The sequence below is a fragment of the Phalangium opilio genome, unplaced genomic scaffold (genome assembly GCF_054372755.1).
Source record: "Phalangium opilio isolate 3A_F unplaced genomic scaffold, DU_Popi_V2 ptg000082l_1, whole genome shotgun sequence".
Classification (NCBI taxonomy): domain Eukaryota; kingdom Metazoa; phylum Arthropoda; class Arachnida; order Opiliones; family Phalangiidae; genus Phalangium; species Phalangium opilio.
The window spans coordinates 11,150,772-11,166,913 of NW_028324189.1; the positions used below are offsets into that span (position 1 = coordinate 11,150,772).

At 37.2% G+C, this 16,142-nt stretch overlaps 4 protein-coding genes across 8 annotated transcripts; all 4 read left to right on the plus strand.

The window, feature by feature from the left end:
• Positions 1–3,314: 3,314 nt before the first annotated feature.
• Positions 3,315–5,697, plus strand: LOC149651641 (cytochrome P450 307a1-like). The gene is made up of 4 exons (XM_089848642.1): positions 3,315–4,009; positions 4,078–4,872; positions 4,951–5,050; positions 5,114–5,697. The coding sequence occupies exons 1-4, from the start codon at positions 3,625–3,627 to the stop codon at positions 5,400–5,402; spliced, it is 1,569 nt and encodes a 522-aa protein (XP_089704768.1). The 5' UTR covers positions 3,315–3,624; the 3' UTR covers positions 5,403–5,697.
• Positions 5,698–6,361: 664 nt separating this feature from the next.
• rump (heterogeneous nuclear ribonucleoprotein rumpelstiltskin) lies at positions 6,362–10,737 on the plus strand. 5 transcript variants are annotated; one of them, XR_016371295.1, is made up of 13 exons: positions 6,362–6,561; positions 6,715–6,950; positions 7,027–7,087; positions 7,159–7,252; positions 7,317–7,592; positions 7,663–7,816; positions 7,894–7,989; positions 8,055–8,114; positions 8,191–8,936; positions 9,006–9,057; positions 9,221–9,304; positions 9,425–10,393; positions 10,476–10,737. XR_016371295.1 is itself a non-coding variant. In XM_089848639.1 (13 exons), exons 1-13 carry the CDS (start codon positions 6,482–6,484, stop codon positions 9,478–9,480), a joined length of 1,917 nt encoding a protein of 638 aa, XP_089704765.1. In that variant the 5' UTR covers positions 6,362–6,481; the 3' UTR covers positions 9,481–10,737. The 5 variants fall into 5 exon arrangements, 4 of the variants coding, with proteins under 4 accessions (XP_089704765.1, XP_089704762.1, XP_089704764.1 ...); XM_089848639.1 differs by having other exon boundaries at positions 8,191–8,658; positions 8,737–8,936; positions 9,425–10,737; XM_089848636.1 differs by having other exon boundaries at positions 9,425–10,737.
• A 381-nt stretch (positions 10,738–11,118) lies between these two features.
• LOC149651643 (uncharacterized) lies at positions 11,119–12,650 on the plus strand. The gene is made up of 3 exons (XM_089846964.1): positions 11,119–11,204; positions 11,742–11,839; positions 12,397–12,650. The coding sequence occupies exons 1-3, from the start codon at positions 11,119–11,121 to the stop codon at positions 12,597–12,599; spliced, it is 387 nt and encodes a 128-aa protein (XP_089703090.1). The 3' UTR covers positions 12,600–12,650.
• Positions 12,651–13,004: 354 nt separating this feature from the next.
• Positions 13,005–15,899, plus strand: LOC149651644 (uncharacterized). The gene is made up of 13 exons (XM_089846965.1): positions 13,005–13,008; positions 13,089–13,937; positions 14,003–14,044; positions 14,106–14,246; positions 14,310–14,612; positions 14,676–14,729; positions 14,796–14,840; positions 14,918–14,953; positions 15,016–15,045; positions 15,112–15,252; positions 15,328–15,648; positions 15,714–15,743; positions 15,819–15,899. Exons 1-13 carry the CDS (start codon positions 13,005–13,007, stop codon positions 15,869–15,871), a joined length of 2,049 nt encoding a protein of 682 aa, XP_089703091.1. The 3' UTR covers positions 15,872–15,899.
• The last annotated feature ends 243 nt before the right edge of the window (positions 15,900–16,142 follow it).

Sequence of the window (16,142 nt, forward strand, 5' to 3'; positions counted from 1 at the left end):
AAATGAACCTTAACTGCCTCCCAAAAAAAGTTCTAGATTATCTATATCACAGAGAATAATGTCATTTCTTCTGCTCGATAAGTCGATAAGAAACGCCCTAAACCATAAGCAAAAGTAATGTAAAAACATGGCCTGAAAGTCTGAAAATAATGCATATATATTTTTTTAAATGGGGTTCTTGGAAGTAAAAGGTATTTTTGGATCCATTTAACAATGGCTATCGATCACATGGTACAACCTGGCGCCAATTTTGAACCGATAAAAACGGGGACAAAGGGAGGGAGGATGAATTTTCGTAAAGAAAGGGTTGGCAGTTACTCTGAAATTTCTTTTACACAAATTTATGCTAAGCCTAATTCGAAGTCCTTCATGAAGTTAAGCCTAACTTGAGGTCTTTCATGATCTTAAGCCAAACAAGAGGTCCTTTTCATGATGTTAAGCCTAACTTGAGGTCCTTCATGATGTTAAGCCTAATTCGAGATCCTTCATGAATGATGTTAAGCCTAATTCGAGATCCTTCATGAGTGATGTTAAGCCTAATTCGAGATCCTTCATGAATGATGTTAAGCCTAATTCGAGATCCTTCATGAATGATGTTAAGCCTAATTCGAGATCCTTCATGAATGATGTTAAGCCTAATTCGAGATCCTTCATGAATGATGTTAAGCCTAATTCGAGGTTCTTCATGATGTTAAGCCTAAATTCTTCGATATACATTTTGAAAGTCATTAGGCTTAAATGATCAACTAATACCAAGAATAAGGTTTTTAAGTAACTTAACGCCTGAAATCGAGGGTTCCTAAATGATTAAAAAGGATAGCAGCAGGCTCTTACAATTGACTGAATTAGGGTCTCTGGTTTAATAACATATGGAGTTCCAACTCCCACTTAAACCTAAATATGAGTTAAAGATATTAAGGGCGGGCAAATCAATTTTAAACAAAAGCTGCTTAACATTATCGTGCTATAAATAACTAGATTAGTCTACCCGGATCTTAAATAGGGGGATAAAATAATGATGAATACTTTGCCAATAACCTCAAAAAGGGATTTTCCGATTCCGCAACTTCAAAATTCTAGTGCAGAAGCACCAAGGGTGAAGGGGCTTGTCAACTAACTACTCGTCGCTAGGCCTAAAACGCAAAATAGGCCTACTTCACGTGTTACAGTTAAAAAAAATCTTGGGTTCTTCCACTACCTCCTATATATGAATAGTGGTTCTTCTTACTTTTCTATTGTCCTTGAAAGATTGGCCTTTGATGGGAATAGAATGTAGAGGACGGGTGACCTCGGCCTTTTGGGAAGGGCATAAGTCTTGGTAGAGATGGAGACTACAATAAGACAGTCGCAATCGGACACCCACTGAGATGGAAGTGACCGATAGCTTTTGCCTTGGCTGAAAAGTTTTAAAAAGAAGCGATAAATAAGAATAGGGAGTTATATTTCGATAACTGACAAAAGATATTTTCTTTTGTAGTACGTTCAATAAAATAAATGCAATAGAGGCAGAAGGCCGAGAAAAAGAGATAGAGGGTAATGATGTCACTACGATACACGCTTATCCCAGCCTTTCATATCCATTACATCTACGACAATGGAGGTACTACTGAACACGGGAAAATATTAATGTTTTGATAGATATTGAAAATTTTCAAGTTTTCATCGTGAAAAGTCGATATAGACCTAAGAATTGGGTCATGAATCCAAAATTTGTTCCATAAAATCAATTAAAATGGTGTTTTGAGGTTACTGGTCTCATTCTTTCATAACAAGTATCACAAAACTTGTACCGGGTACAAAAGCACAAACATCAAATTCAATTCGGAAATAATTTTTCATCAAGTTACGCAATAATATTCGTAATGTTTTTGTTTTCGTGTACTTTTGTCGAAATAGAACAAAAATTCCGAAACAACAGAGAAAATAAAAACAAGGTTTTTACACCTTTAGCCTAAATAAAACTGAAAGATATTGCTGAAGAGGCATAGAAACAATATGGTAGAGTTCTCCCGAATGCTACGAGTACTTAGTTTCAAAGAAGCGCGTGGTCCAGAACCCGTGTACCATAGATTTTGTTATCCAATGATAATTCCATTAAATTTAGCAAATTTGGGTTGGGTAGGACTGGGTTAACGGTCCGAATTTCAATATTTCACGTGAATGATAGTATTTGAAACATTTAATCCAGTATTAATCGTTTGCCCTGATTTAAATATAAAAAAGAAACCGTGGCATGCGTCTGAGAACAGTCAAAAACTAAATTTTTAGAACTAAATCTGCGTAGAGTAATAGAGTAAGTTAATTGCCTTTCAAATTTCTCAAGACTCCAAGATAGAGTTCGGTAAACTTCTCACGCCATATAGATGAGGCAAAATTTCTTCATAGGATCTTTTACACACGTCAAACTTTCTCACAGGCATTGCGGAAATACTTCTAAAAGATATTGGCCAATCTATTTTAACTGATGGTTACATTTAAAGGTAGAAGAGCTAGTTATCGTGCTAAAACTCCGTAAGTCTAGACTGAAACGCAAATTCTAGTATATTAAGAATATGCTCTTTGGTACTGTACACCGAAGCCGGAAATTCTCAGAGTCCCTTACGCAAATTTGCTTAATTATAAATTATCTGACCCTCCTATTGACCAGATAAACCTCTAGGTCTATGGGCTTTAAAATCGACTTCAATAACGAATAAACGCATGATTTCATCATAGTCTTTGACCATAAGTTCATAAGATATGTTCCAAAAGTTTGTCACGGGTTAATGAAACTTGTCATGAGATGACGTAGGTCATAGATTCTCGTAAAGCGACCCCTGGTGAGGCGCTGTCAAAGGCTTAGTATAGGAAAATGGACTACAAAACCGAGTGTAGTCAATTCTCGCTTGTTGTTCTCGAACTAGCTCTCAGTAAATCTCTGGCATTACGAAGTATAGGTAGTGTCATTTTTATGGAACAGAACATATCTTATAAACTTATGCTTTGAGCAACTTATAAAGTACAAAAATCCCCTTAAAAAACACTTTTTTTTTTTTTTTTTCTTCCAAGCCGCTCAAAAAACATCTTTTAGAAAATAATTTGCTTTTTTTATTTTAGAGAAGACGAAAATATTTTTCACCTAAAATTACAACTTCTCGGAAAGAAGTAATAAAGAACCCGTTTATTAAAAAAAAAATACTCAACTCTATCATGATAAAAACAAAAGTTTCATACGATACAACTGATTTTTTGGGGTACTTTTCTTTAAAAAGAGAAAAAATAGTTTTCGTCATTTCGTGACAAATCGTTTGTCAAGTGGAATAAGGAGGAGTTTTAAACCCCCCACAAAAAGGGAGGTAGTTGGAAACTAATCTTTCCATCGAAGAAAAATCGGGGACTTATAGAAGTTCCATGTCCATATGTCAAGAACCCCTAAGGACAACGTTACAATAGTATTGAGTTCTCCGAATGGACCGGGACACGAAGCCAGGCCCAAAGAAAATACGTGATTGATTCGATATGGAAATAATACCCCGGTTATAAAGGAAAGTTACCCAAATATACGGCGTTCATTTCAGTACGAGTTATCGCAGAAAAAGGAAGTGCATTTAGCAGTCCTTTAGATCCGTTTTAAATAAGTACAATATGCCAGTAACGCTGTTGAGTATCGTTGCCATAGCAACTATTATTAGTATCCTGGTACTTCTATCGCTACTATGGTCACTATCGTCTAATGAAAAGAAAGGTACGGCCGATAAGGTGAAAGGGGTTCCTTTACCGGGACCACGTCCTTGGCCAATACTGGGCAGTTCGTCCCTGATTGGAAAGTACAAAAATGCTTGGGAAGGTTTCTCCGCTTTACGAAAAATCTTCGGAGATATCTATGGAATCAAATTGGGCAGTCGCTATTGTATGGTGGTCAGTTCAGCGTCCATCATGAGACAGATCTTAGTCAACCGTGCCCACGAGTTCGCGAACAGACCAGATTTCTCGAGGTTTCACGCCATTTTCCGAGGAAATAGGAATTTGTGTAAGTTACTTTGCTTTTAGTTTCTTTAGAATATTTTAGTAATATTTTCAAATTTATTATCTCTGTAGCCGTGGCTCTTTGCGACTGGACTCCAAAACACCGTACGCGTCGAGATACAGCCTACCCGCCCTTACATCCAAGATATTCCTCTCTAACTGGTCACCATTTGAGCGAAATTGCCGAAAACGAATTAGGTTTAATGGTCTGCGACTTGAAACAACAAATCGGAAAGAATATCGACCCTAAACCCTTCATGTTGAGCGCCACTGCCAATATTTTTTACCGGTACATCTGCGGACAACGCTTTGACCGCGAGGACGTTCGTTTTCAAGAAGTCGTCCGAATATACGACGAGGTTTTCCGGGAACTCTTTCAAGGTTTCGCCATGGACTTCATGCCATGGTTGAAAGTTGTCAGTCAGAGCAAGTTAAACGGACTTCGACAGAAAGCGGAAATAGTTGGTCGCTTCACGGAAGAAATCTTCAACGACCACCAAAATACTTTAAACCCCGAAAGACCGAGAGACATAGTAGACCAACTTCTAGTTCACTTGTTGCAACTGGAGAAGGACGAAACGACTTTGACTCGCGAAGACGCAGAGGTCATCATTGACGACTTGATTGGTGGACATTCCGTACTGACTAACTTGTGGTTATGGACCATGTATCTCTTGGCGCTACATCCTGAAGCGCGTGAGAAGATACGTCAGGAAGCGGACAAAGTCTTCGAGAATAAACGTCGGAATCCATCACTGAGTGATCGTAGCGAAATGCCATACACGGAGGCCACCATCTTCGAGTCTTTGAGGATTGTCGCTTCCCCAATCATTCCACACGTGGCTGTTGCTGATACAACCGTCGAAGGTACGCGCCCTCAATTACCACCGTTATCTTTTTTCTTGGCTTTTCAATGTATTTAAAACTCGCATCTTTCTTGTTCAGGATATCACGTTCCGAAAGACACGATGGTTATGTTTAACACTTTCGATTTAAACTTGGATCCCGTATTATGGGACAGTCCCTTGGAATTTAAGCCCGAAAGGTACCTTAATTAGACTCTTATTATATGACCATGATTTAATTAACACTGTCTCTTTTCTTAAAGGTTTCTGATTGAAGGCAAACTATCAAAACCGAATTTCTTCTTCCCCTTTGGCCTTGGTAAACGCGCGTGCATGGGAGATGGTCTGGTTAAGAGCATTCTTCTATTGGGTTTGCCTACGATTCTTCGAGCCATGGACTTCGAATTGGCACCAGGAAGTCCAATTTTGGGTCCCAAAGAGATCGCGGGAACCGTCATACGCCAAGAACCTTTCAAGTTGCTATTCAAACCGTGGAGCAAAGATAACGCGTCTAAGTACACGACAGTTCAGTTGGCACGAAGTACACTTTGAAATTAATCCAAGTTTCAATTACTCAATATTATTTAAATTAAAGGCTTAGTGCAATTTAACAAATGAGGGAGGTGCCAACGTTTTAACCACGAAATACTTTTTCATTTTCGATTCTTATATTTTTGATGACGAAACAAAGTTTTTAACATTTGCTCTTTATTATTATTCTTAAACAAATTCCCCTTGAAATTTAAGTTATTTTGCTACTGGACGGATAAAAGTATCTTGCCTTTTACTGTGATAAGAATTGTAAAATAATCATTGTTTCTTAAATAAACAACCAATTTTCTACAAATTATCTCTCCCGTTTTTCGAGATTCAAAGTTCTCAGAACTCGGATAATTTTAATGCTAAGTGGAAAAGACTTAAGGGATTCTTATATAAAATTGTCCTCTATCAAAAGGTAACCATTACTAGGGCTGTCATAAAATACATACCTGTGCTATGGTGGGTCAGAAATTCAGAATATATACAAATCTCCTAAGTGGACAAAGGTTTGAAAGTCAACTGTGGCAATTTATAGGAGAAAAATTCCTTGATCCTTAAGGATGTGATAGATAATTGTCCTCTTTCCAATGATACTAAATACTTAAGTTCATAAGAAGTCTATAGTTCAGAGTATGATATAGAGTAAGTTTCGCAGTATTTGTATTTCCCGCCAATGGTTCGTGGAGACGCCGCAGATGCGGACTTGGCGCCCTCATCTGACGGTCCCTCACCAGAGAAAATAGTATAGGAATAGAAGATCTTTAGCTTTTCACAACCAAAATGAATGTCGTAAAAGAGGAAATTTTAAATATAAACCAATCACAGACACCCGGAAACGAATGTGGACGAACCAAAAAGGCTGTAACATCTAGGAGGAGGGGTAACATTGTTCTCGCAATGCGCTAACAAACTTAAGGCAAGACGCCAGCGGCCAAGACCTTCCATTCCAATACTATTTTCTCTGCAGACCGGCGCAGAGCTGTGTAAACCTGTATACGGATTTGGGAAACGCATGTGAAGCGTCCATTATTCTTCAAACAATAAGACAAAGAGTATTTTACTTTAAACGGTGAAATTTAACCAGTGAAATAATGGAAGCTAACGGCGAAGAAGAGATTGCTGAAATTAAGAAGGACGCTGCAGCAACTACTGCAAGTTCTTCCTCAAAAAGGTAAGTTTATCAAATGATTGCTAAGCCTAACGCCCTAATCGGTATAGCTACCAAACAAAGTGCCTTATAGCATAGCATGTACAAAAGAAAATATACGCTGTCAGGGAACTTAAGGTTGCTTTGCAGAAACTGGTTAGATTTTTAAAAATTTAGGTCTAGGTCTCGATCCCGGGAACGCGGCAGAGATCGCGATCGTGACAAGGACAGAAATAGTGGTCGATCATCGCGAAGCAGAAGATCACGTTCACGATCGCGCATACGTAGCATAAGCCGAGATTATTCCGCAAAGCGAAACGATTCTAGTTTCGCCAATTGCACTCGAGTATACGTTGCTAATATTGCGTTTAATTGCAAATGGAATGAGCTCAAAGACCTATTTCGCGAAAAAGGTAATGTGCAAAGATTACAGTGTGTAGATACCGTAGAAACTAAGTACATTGCCTTTATTGGGTCATTCCTATTTAGTTGGGGATGTCGCGTATGTGGAACTGTTTTCTGACGAAAATGGAAAGTTTAGGGGATGTGGGTAAGTATTGACTCAATATTGGAATCATATTCAATACTAAATTGGAATTGGATTGTTTTTTAAATAAATAGTATTGTGGAATTGAAAGATCCAGCTTTGGTACGCAAAGCAGTTGATGTTTTGCATCGTCATGATTTTAAAGGGAGGAACCTCGTGATTAAAGAGGTGAGCCTATCTTATCAAACATTTTAGGAAAATTATCAAAACTCACCCACATTGTTGATGTCAGGATTACAATGTTGAGAGAGACCGATATGGATACTTGAGGAAAGGTTCTTCTCGTGGAAATGACTATGATGATCAAAATAACCAACGTTTTAGAGATGGTTATAGAGGAGATAATTTTAGAGGTGGTCGTGGTGGGGGACCCGCAGGCTCTGGTGGTGGCTCAAATGATGGTGGTGGGCAAAATGATGCCCAATACAACAACTATGGCCTCAATCCAGATTTCTTAATGTCACTTGGAATTAGTGGACCTCTCACTTCCAGAGTTTTCGTTACTAATGTAAATATAAAGAGAACTATTAAGTTTCATTTGGTTGAAAATGAAAACTTAAGAAATAAATTCATTTCAGCTTGAATATAGAGTAGATGCTAAAAAATTGGAAGATGTCTTTAGCTGCGCGGGAACTGTGGTTAATGTTGATTTAAAAACTGATTATGATGGAAACAGCAAGGGTATTGCTGTGGTAGAATTTGCTCATCCTATTGAAGCTGTTCAAGCAATTTGTATCCTTTCAATTTACAAAACAAAGCTCGCCCCCCCCCCCAAATGTGGCTTATCTTCCTTAAGTTCAAACTTATAGCCATGCTGAATGGTCAAAATCTTTACACAAGAACCATGAACATGAGAATGGATCGTTTTGGAGAAAATAGTGATCCTTCTTCAAAAAAACTTCCCAGTAAATATTTTCCCAACATTTCTAAGAAACCTTAGGTGTTTACGGAGAATTAATTCAATTCTTAGCTGGACTATCTGGTATTGGAAAAGGCTTGGGATTAGATGGTCAACCATTACACCTTTCTCGTAAGATATCTACTAAGTCAGAACACACTGAAAATGTCAAAGAAATCCAACCGTCCTTGGTATGGGTATATTTTAGGCATGAATATGAACAGCGTAATTCTTCCAGGAGGCAACGCGCCCAATCAGATGCCAGGAATGGGCCTGGCTGGAGCTAATCCAGTTGCAGCTGCCGCTGCAGCCGCCTCAGGAATGGCACTGATGGGAAATCCAGGGATGGGCAACTTGGCATCGTTAAACAACTTGGGGTCCAATTCTATGAGTTCATTGAGTTCCATGAATGCCGCTAATATGGGATTAGGAGCTTTAGGGTTAGGCATGAGCAGTTTATCCAGTGGTACACTCGGTAATTCATCAGCGGATCGCTCCATGATGGGAACAACCATGGGTGGCGGTATGAACAACATGAGCAGTTTAACTTCCAACCCAAATTTGGCCGGTTTATCCACTTCAATTGGAGCTAACTTAGCAACTCTGGGCCAAGCGGCTTCAAATTTAGTTATGGGCAGTGGTGGTGGTAATTCGGCTAGTGCCATGGCCAGTCTCGGTATGAATCTACCATCTGGAGTTAATAATCTAATGAATTCGGCCGGATTAGGAGGTACATCCAGTTTGGGTAGTTTAGGTTTAAGTCAAGGTGGATCCGCTAATATGATGGCAGCGTCTGCTATGCAAAATAATCAGTCTAATATGTCCTCGAGTAACAACAATAATGGCCAAGGATTTCCAAACAATCAATCCAATTTTGACAGAGGATTTGATAGAAGCGGAAACGGGGACAATTATAGAAGCCCCAGAACTTCAGATACAGTTGCAATTCGAAATGTGAGATGATCCTTCCCTTCATTTCCAGTTGACGTTTTTCCGTCATAGTTACAACTCCATTATTTCTAGCTACCTAACACCTTAGGATGGGAAACTGTGAGAGAACGTTTCAGAGAGATTGGTAATTTGGATACTTCCGTTTTTGCTCAACAGACTTAGCTGGGTGTGACAATATTCAACTAAGCCCATCCCCCCCTATGCTTAGCAAGTGGCCCTAGCTAAGCCTAAAATGACGTACTCAATGTGTCCTTTTTCAAATTTACCAAAAAGTAATTTCATCCTAGGTCAAATCAGATTTTCCGAAATCAAAGGACGTGGTTCAGCTGTTATTAGATTTTCCAATGAAAGAGAGGCTCAGCGTGCTGTTGGTATCCTTTTTAAGATGATTTAACCCATCCCCATCTTCCAATTTCTTTAACAATTGGCACTTAGTGGTCAATGAATACAATAATTAACAGTAATTTCCTTAATGAGTTTCTTTTCAACAGAACTTATGAATGGTTTAAGAGTTGACGGTCGTCCTATTGAAGTTCAGTTATATTAAGTTTTTAAGTTTCTTCCGTATCAACCATTCTTCATGCAAAGTTTTCGCCTAGTTTCTAAGTGGCGATATGATTTTTAAACCATCATTAGACCCTCATCTTTAAAAATATGTTAGATTCCTTCGAGAAAAGTTTTTTTTTTTTACGAAAAATTATGGAACAAGAATTCTATAACTTCATGACAACTGCCACCTCAAAGTTTGGGGAATATGGAACATTTTTTTTTCTTCAACCAGAAATTTCTACACGCGGAGGAAAGCTAGTATCATCGTCAGTTTATCAAATTTTTGGGATTTCAAAGATTTTTCAAGTCCAAGAGTTGAGAAAAGCTTTCAAGTTATAACTTCTGGACTTTGGATGACATTTTCTTGACCCCCCGGATTTCAATAACTCCGAAGGAAGTCCCATCATTTACAGTCATATTTGAGAACAATTTTTTTTCCATCAAGATTTATTTTTTTCGAAATTCACAATGGTTTGTGTTTATCCAATGGAGATTCACGTAATAAAATTTTAAATTCCGTAATGAAAGGAGTTTTTGTATCGCCACACTCTTGTTTCACACTCCTGAAGAAAAACGTTTGTTGGTTTGGATTCATTTTGAATTCTCGGAAAGGTTTATCAAGTAACCCAAGTAGAGGAAGAACATTTCATTTCGAGAAACTTTCCAAGATTAATCTACAGATTTCTTCAAGGACAATAATTTTACATTTGCTCTAAAAGATTGTCGTAGTTCACGAGAGAGATATTGTAAAGGGCAAATTTGTTTTTGTGATTTCATTGTGGCCACTGTAATTTTTTCGCAATACATTCATTTAAATTTAAACGCATCATTTCTCTTCCAACTTGCAAATATTATCGATACGGCTTTGTTTTCGGTGACGTGTGTTTCTAAATCTTCCAATCAAATTCAATGTAATTATCAAAGTCCATTTGATTCGGTATATATTTCCACCGAAAAGGTCTCTTAGAATTTTGGTTCAATTTTGTATTTCAGTTTCAAATTCAGAAAACAATGTCGGGGAAAAAAATCCTCTTTATTCAGCGGGATTGTGGTTTTGTCTTTGTGAAAGTCTATAGGGGGTATTAATTAGAGTTGATAGTACTTTCCAATCAATATTATATCTTGGTAACTTTGGTAAGTATTAGAAAATGGGTTATAATTTGTATGAGTTACCATTAAATCACACATTTTATTTTGCTTTCACGTTGTTGTTTAAATAAATGTAAAATTTGATCAATAAATGCTCTTGTACGAATCGGTGCTTTTTTCACTTTACATTAAATGATAAGAAGCAATTTCGCGCGTCTTGTTGTTATCCACAAATTAGAAAGTTGTCAAATCTGCCTCAGTCATTTAAGAGCCACTTTTTTCGATTGATAAGAAGATAAATTTAAACATAAATTTGCATAAATGTAAATAATCTGCAAACTATTTGAAAATTGACACCATACTCTATGCTGATACATTAAACAGCGATGTTGTAAAGATTGGGGTGAGGTTTTAGATACTTAGTATCATCGCAGAGGTTTTGGGATATACAGCCTCACTTGGGTGTTGTAAGTTTTAAGTTTAGGACCACGAGAAACTTAAATTTAGTGTATTGCGAATCTAAAAGTTATAAACCAGTCGCCCAGCTATGGGTCTTTACAGTCTTGGGATTATAGTCAGTGCTTTATTACTATCATCAACTGTTCTGTGCGATACTTCGCAGAGTCAAATAAGGTATTTATAACATTTTTTATATCTTCGGTTATTTGTTGAAACTGAATTAATACCACCTAACTTAAGGTAAAAATTTCTGGTACAAGTATTGGAATAAATTAGGCTTAGCACGGAACGGAGGAGAACATAAATTAAAAAACTTATAATTACCAAAAAATGTCCAACGTTGACTTTATATTAAAGTTGCGTAGTCGATTAAAAGTACTAATAAAATTAAGCTTAAGTTTATTACGCGAAAATTAACTAAATATTTACTAATTTTATTGTGTTAAGTTTCTCGCGACATAAGTTTAAATTTTGCGGCTTCATCGCCGGAGTTTCTGATGAAGCTTTCTCATTGGTTCAAAGTTGAAACCGACAGTTACAATTCGCGCCAAAATTTAAATATTGAGAAAGCATGTGCTTCTAAAAGATTTTATGGTTTTTCGCGTTTTCGGCTCAAAATTTATGCGCTGGAAGGCAAATTCAATGGAAAAATTTATGGTTTAGGCCTATAAGATTGGGCGTAACATTGGGAAACATTTTATTCGTGAATAGATATCAAGAAATTTGGCCAAAGACGTCAGAATCGACACCAAAATGCTTAACGACTTTTGATTTATCGATTACCAAGCGAATATGCGAAACTAAAAACGGTAAACTATCTTCCCTTTATCAAATATTTGCAAAATAGTAAGTCAGTTAAAAAAATTAATAACTTGAAACCAAGAACATCTTGATAAAACCAGAAGTATATAATACTTCTCATCGAGAGAAGTGTACCACAAGCGGGGTAAGTGTAACGTCACTCTTCCCAACATCGGAACATTTGGAGCAAGGTTACTAAAACGAATCACATACGCGATAAATAGTTCCCTCACCATTACTCTTAGCGTTTAAATATTAGGCAAGACGAGGTTTGTGGGATGATTGCTGGGGATTTAGTGCCAAACCATTATAGAATTCACCTTACGGTGCGATGTCCATTTGTAGTTTGATGAGCGGGAAAGCAAACAAAAACGGTGAGCCTGGGAAGAATGACGTTACATAACTAAAGCATTAAGAGGATATAGAGTGTCATCCTTCTTCTATTATCCCCTTCTGATAAAACTAAAATATGTCAGCATTTTTTGAGAATATTTATACAAAGTTGCATATATAATTAGGATTAAATTACAACTTCGATAAGAAAATAACTTTCCTTAAAATACAGTTGTGCAAGCGACGCTTATAAGCGCACCATCTTACGAAAAAACGACACTCGGTCGTCTTCGAGTTATCGAACCTCTTTTCGAGGCGAAGAAATGGAAATTTCAAAGATATTTACAATATTCCATATCGGAATCCATGTCTGGCGATTGCGTGAAACTCGTAACGCAAAGTACAAAAAATTCAATTATACCTATCAAAATATGATACAAACCTAATTCGACTCAATTTCTACTGACACCAGAATATCAAACAGTTTATATTATAACGAAACGTGATAACTGGACAGTAAAGGATGGAGTTATAACTGGAGTGTGTTTGGACGATCAAGCCATCATTCTAACTCATAACCGAGTTAATGATAACAGGATTAAGGCCGCTTTTGAGCAATGCGAAAGCACGAGTAAAGGTTCGCGCTTGTTTTCATTAAGAGCTAATTTGTACTATATACCGGGTCAGGGCAGATTAAATTTCATATAATTTAATTCTCAATTTTATCAGATGAAGCGTTCATCTTCGAAAACCCTAAACCATATTCTGTACTGGCGCCAGCATCGGCCAAGTACAAAAGGGATGTCACTTATACGTTAGGTAAGAGAGAGAAAGCCATCAATGGGTCAAAATAACAGAAACGTGTATTCTACGAAGGTTTTAATAATACTTCTAGTAACACCATATCAACTTATAAACTTTCAGATAATACCTACAATCTAGGACACATTCGTAAAAATCACCAAACAGTCCCGAGGCAATCGTACGCGATTAGTATAAGTCAAAATCAGCCTTCATACAGAAACCCCAAGCCAATCAAACGTTATCCAAAACCAGTATCTAACCAGCAAGGTGACGAGGCGGTCAAACCTAAATCAGGACCTACCGTTGTTGATGCACCTCCAAAGCAACCACTTCCGTACCCCAAACCAGTGTCCTATCCACTAATAGACCCGATAACGGACGCTAAACCTATTGAATACGCTAAGCCCAATGCACCAATAACAAATTATACCGCTCCAACGCAAACGGTTCCTCCAGTCAATCCACAACCGAATCCAGCTGAGACGAATTCAAGACCAAGAAGTTTAATCAATCCTCAACCTCGTCCAGTGGTTAACCCTCCACCAGGGGCAGTTGAGAGTCCGCCAACAAGAGCGGTCCCATATTCCCAACCAATGCCAATTCCTTCCCAACCACGCGCATTACCTTACGAAGCCCCAAACCCTAACCAACCAGGGTATCCTCTGGGTGGTGGGTATCGTTACCCACAACCGGACGTCGACCCAAGACACAATGGGCGTTACTATCCTCAACCGGGACCAGACCCATATCATACAAGACCTTATTACCAACCGCGACCAAATGAGTTTGTAGCGACAAGACCAGACAATCCAGGATTAACAGCGACCAACCCTCAAGCGCCACCACCACCACCAACCCCTATGGTTAAACCCGGACATTTCTGTCCATTCGGTAAACCAACGTCATGCCCTAATTACTATCCTCATGTGGGGTTTGAATTGAAGAGCCAGTTGTGCTCATTTCATTACAGTAAGTTTTGGGAAAATATAAATTTTGAGATATTTAATTTAAAAATTCTCGGTTTTGCCATATAGTTTTATTATTGGAAGTCGGTCGTGTTCATGACGTTTTAGAAGGTGATTAAGAAGCCTGTTAATTACGTAATCACGATATTAAACGAACTAAACGATTTTACAGAAACTTATAACCGTACTGGAATCTCGCATCAATGCGGTGTGGCTAAAGTCATACGTTCCCAAAAAGGATTCATTAGAAACTTCGCACCCAAATTATTTTTTACGAATCTCAGACAGTGTTACAATGAATATTTACACTTAAGTACTTGCGTTTATCAATAGAGAATTACTGAACTTAAACTTTATAGGATATTTTTTTCTACAGAATCTTATATACTGGTCATTGCAAACGTCCCTTCATTCATTCAAGCCCGAAATGGACAAATTGTAGGAATTAAACTGTCCGAAAATGTCCATATATTAAGTTTTACTCAAACAAACGTGGGTGAAATAAACGCGATACTTAATAATTGTATGGCTAAAGTGTCCCAACCTGTCCCGCTTCGATTTTTGACCGCGGATGGTAAAAAATCAGACTATTACGAATGTCCTCAAAAGAATGAGTGTCCGAAATGTTTGGAAAATACCCCACACTCTTACGAAGACCTATATTGCTCATCTCAATACGGTAACCAGTTGAAATCCCAGCAATTAATGTTAATTTACATTATATGAATCCATTTATTTTTAGCTACGGTTCTAGCTCTTGGATTAGACTACACCTACGTTAACGCCAATTCAACTAGTATGTACTGAAATAATACTTTATTCTTTTCAAGGATGGCTTATATTTGCAGTTTTTATACTTCAGATTTAATTTTCAAAAGACCACTTAATATCAGCCCATCTATAGTCTGTACGTACCATCATAATAAATTTAAATTGCGTTAATTAAAATTAAGTTACTTAATATTAATTAAATTGATAATACAGATGAACCTGCCACGGATATTTACGCATCCATAAATGGTAAAACATCCATTCAGTTAACTAATTATAATTATAATTAATATTAATTACTTTAATTTTAGTCCAGAAAATTGCCTACAACGTCGATAGAGGTACGTTGGTATACTTAAATTATAAATATTAATTAAATTACAATTAGTTTTAATTAAACCCTATAGACGATTTGGAATATAATAAATGCTACCGCGAAACCTTACGCATCCTCTATGACGTCAGTTACAACAAACTTCCGAATGTACTAAACAAAGACATTGACACTTACATCCCTAGTAAATGTGACTGTTCATTCCTCAAATCAGGTCAGTTATACTTAACCATAACCGTACCATAAAAGGACTAAGTCTATGGAAATGTATTTCCATATTCTCCTATAGATCCTGGATATTACTTGGTATTGTCGAAGACACCCATAGTAGACCCTTCCTACAATCTAATTCAACTCGGAGAGGGGTTCGTTACCATCCCTTTACCAGTTGGCACTCTAACTCTACCAAAATGTCGCCCTGATTATCAAGCCAGTCAATTATTCGCCGAGAAAAATATCCCAATTACTACAAAACCCCGGGAACCATTCGAGTCTGGGCTTCTACCCAAAGCCGCGCCTTTGGTACCCTGTCTCGGGGAACCAACTTGCGCTCATTGTTTAACCCAATTTACCAAAGAATTGGAGTACGATTATTGTCAAGCCGATTTTGGTAAATAATAATAATAAAAAATAAATTTATAGTTAAATTAATTAAAATATTTCTTCGAAATATAGTTTACATTTTCAAGATTTTGGACGAACCAGGTAAACATACCTATCTGATCTACTGTATAATTAGCCAACTGGTTAAATTTAAATTATAAAAATTAAATTTTACAGGGATAGACTATCAATCAATTTATTCTCCCGAAATTTCAGTAGCTTGTAAGTAAATCCATATTTAAATTATAAATAAATATAAATTTAAAACTAATTTTTAATTTCAGCCGCTCCTACCTATACTAAGCTACGAATTCACGGTACTCTTTAGCCTTAATTAATGTAATTCCAATTAAAACTAACTCTAAATAACTTAATTATAACCCTAAAACGCAGGTTCCTACCAACACCCATTAGGTCAAGACGAATTCGAACCAAGTCATCGTCATAAAAGACAAACGAGTTAAATCATTTAACCCTAAATTGAAATTAATTTCCTTATTG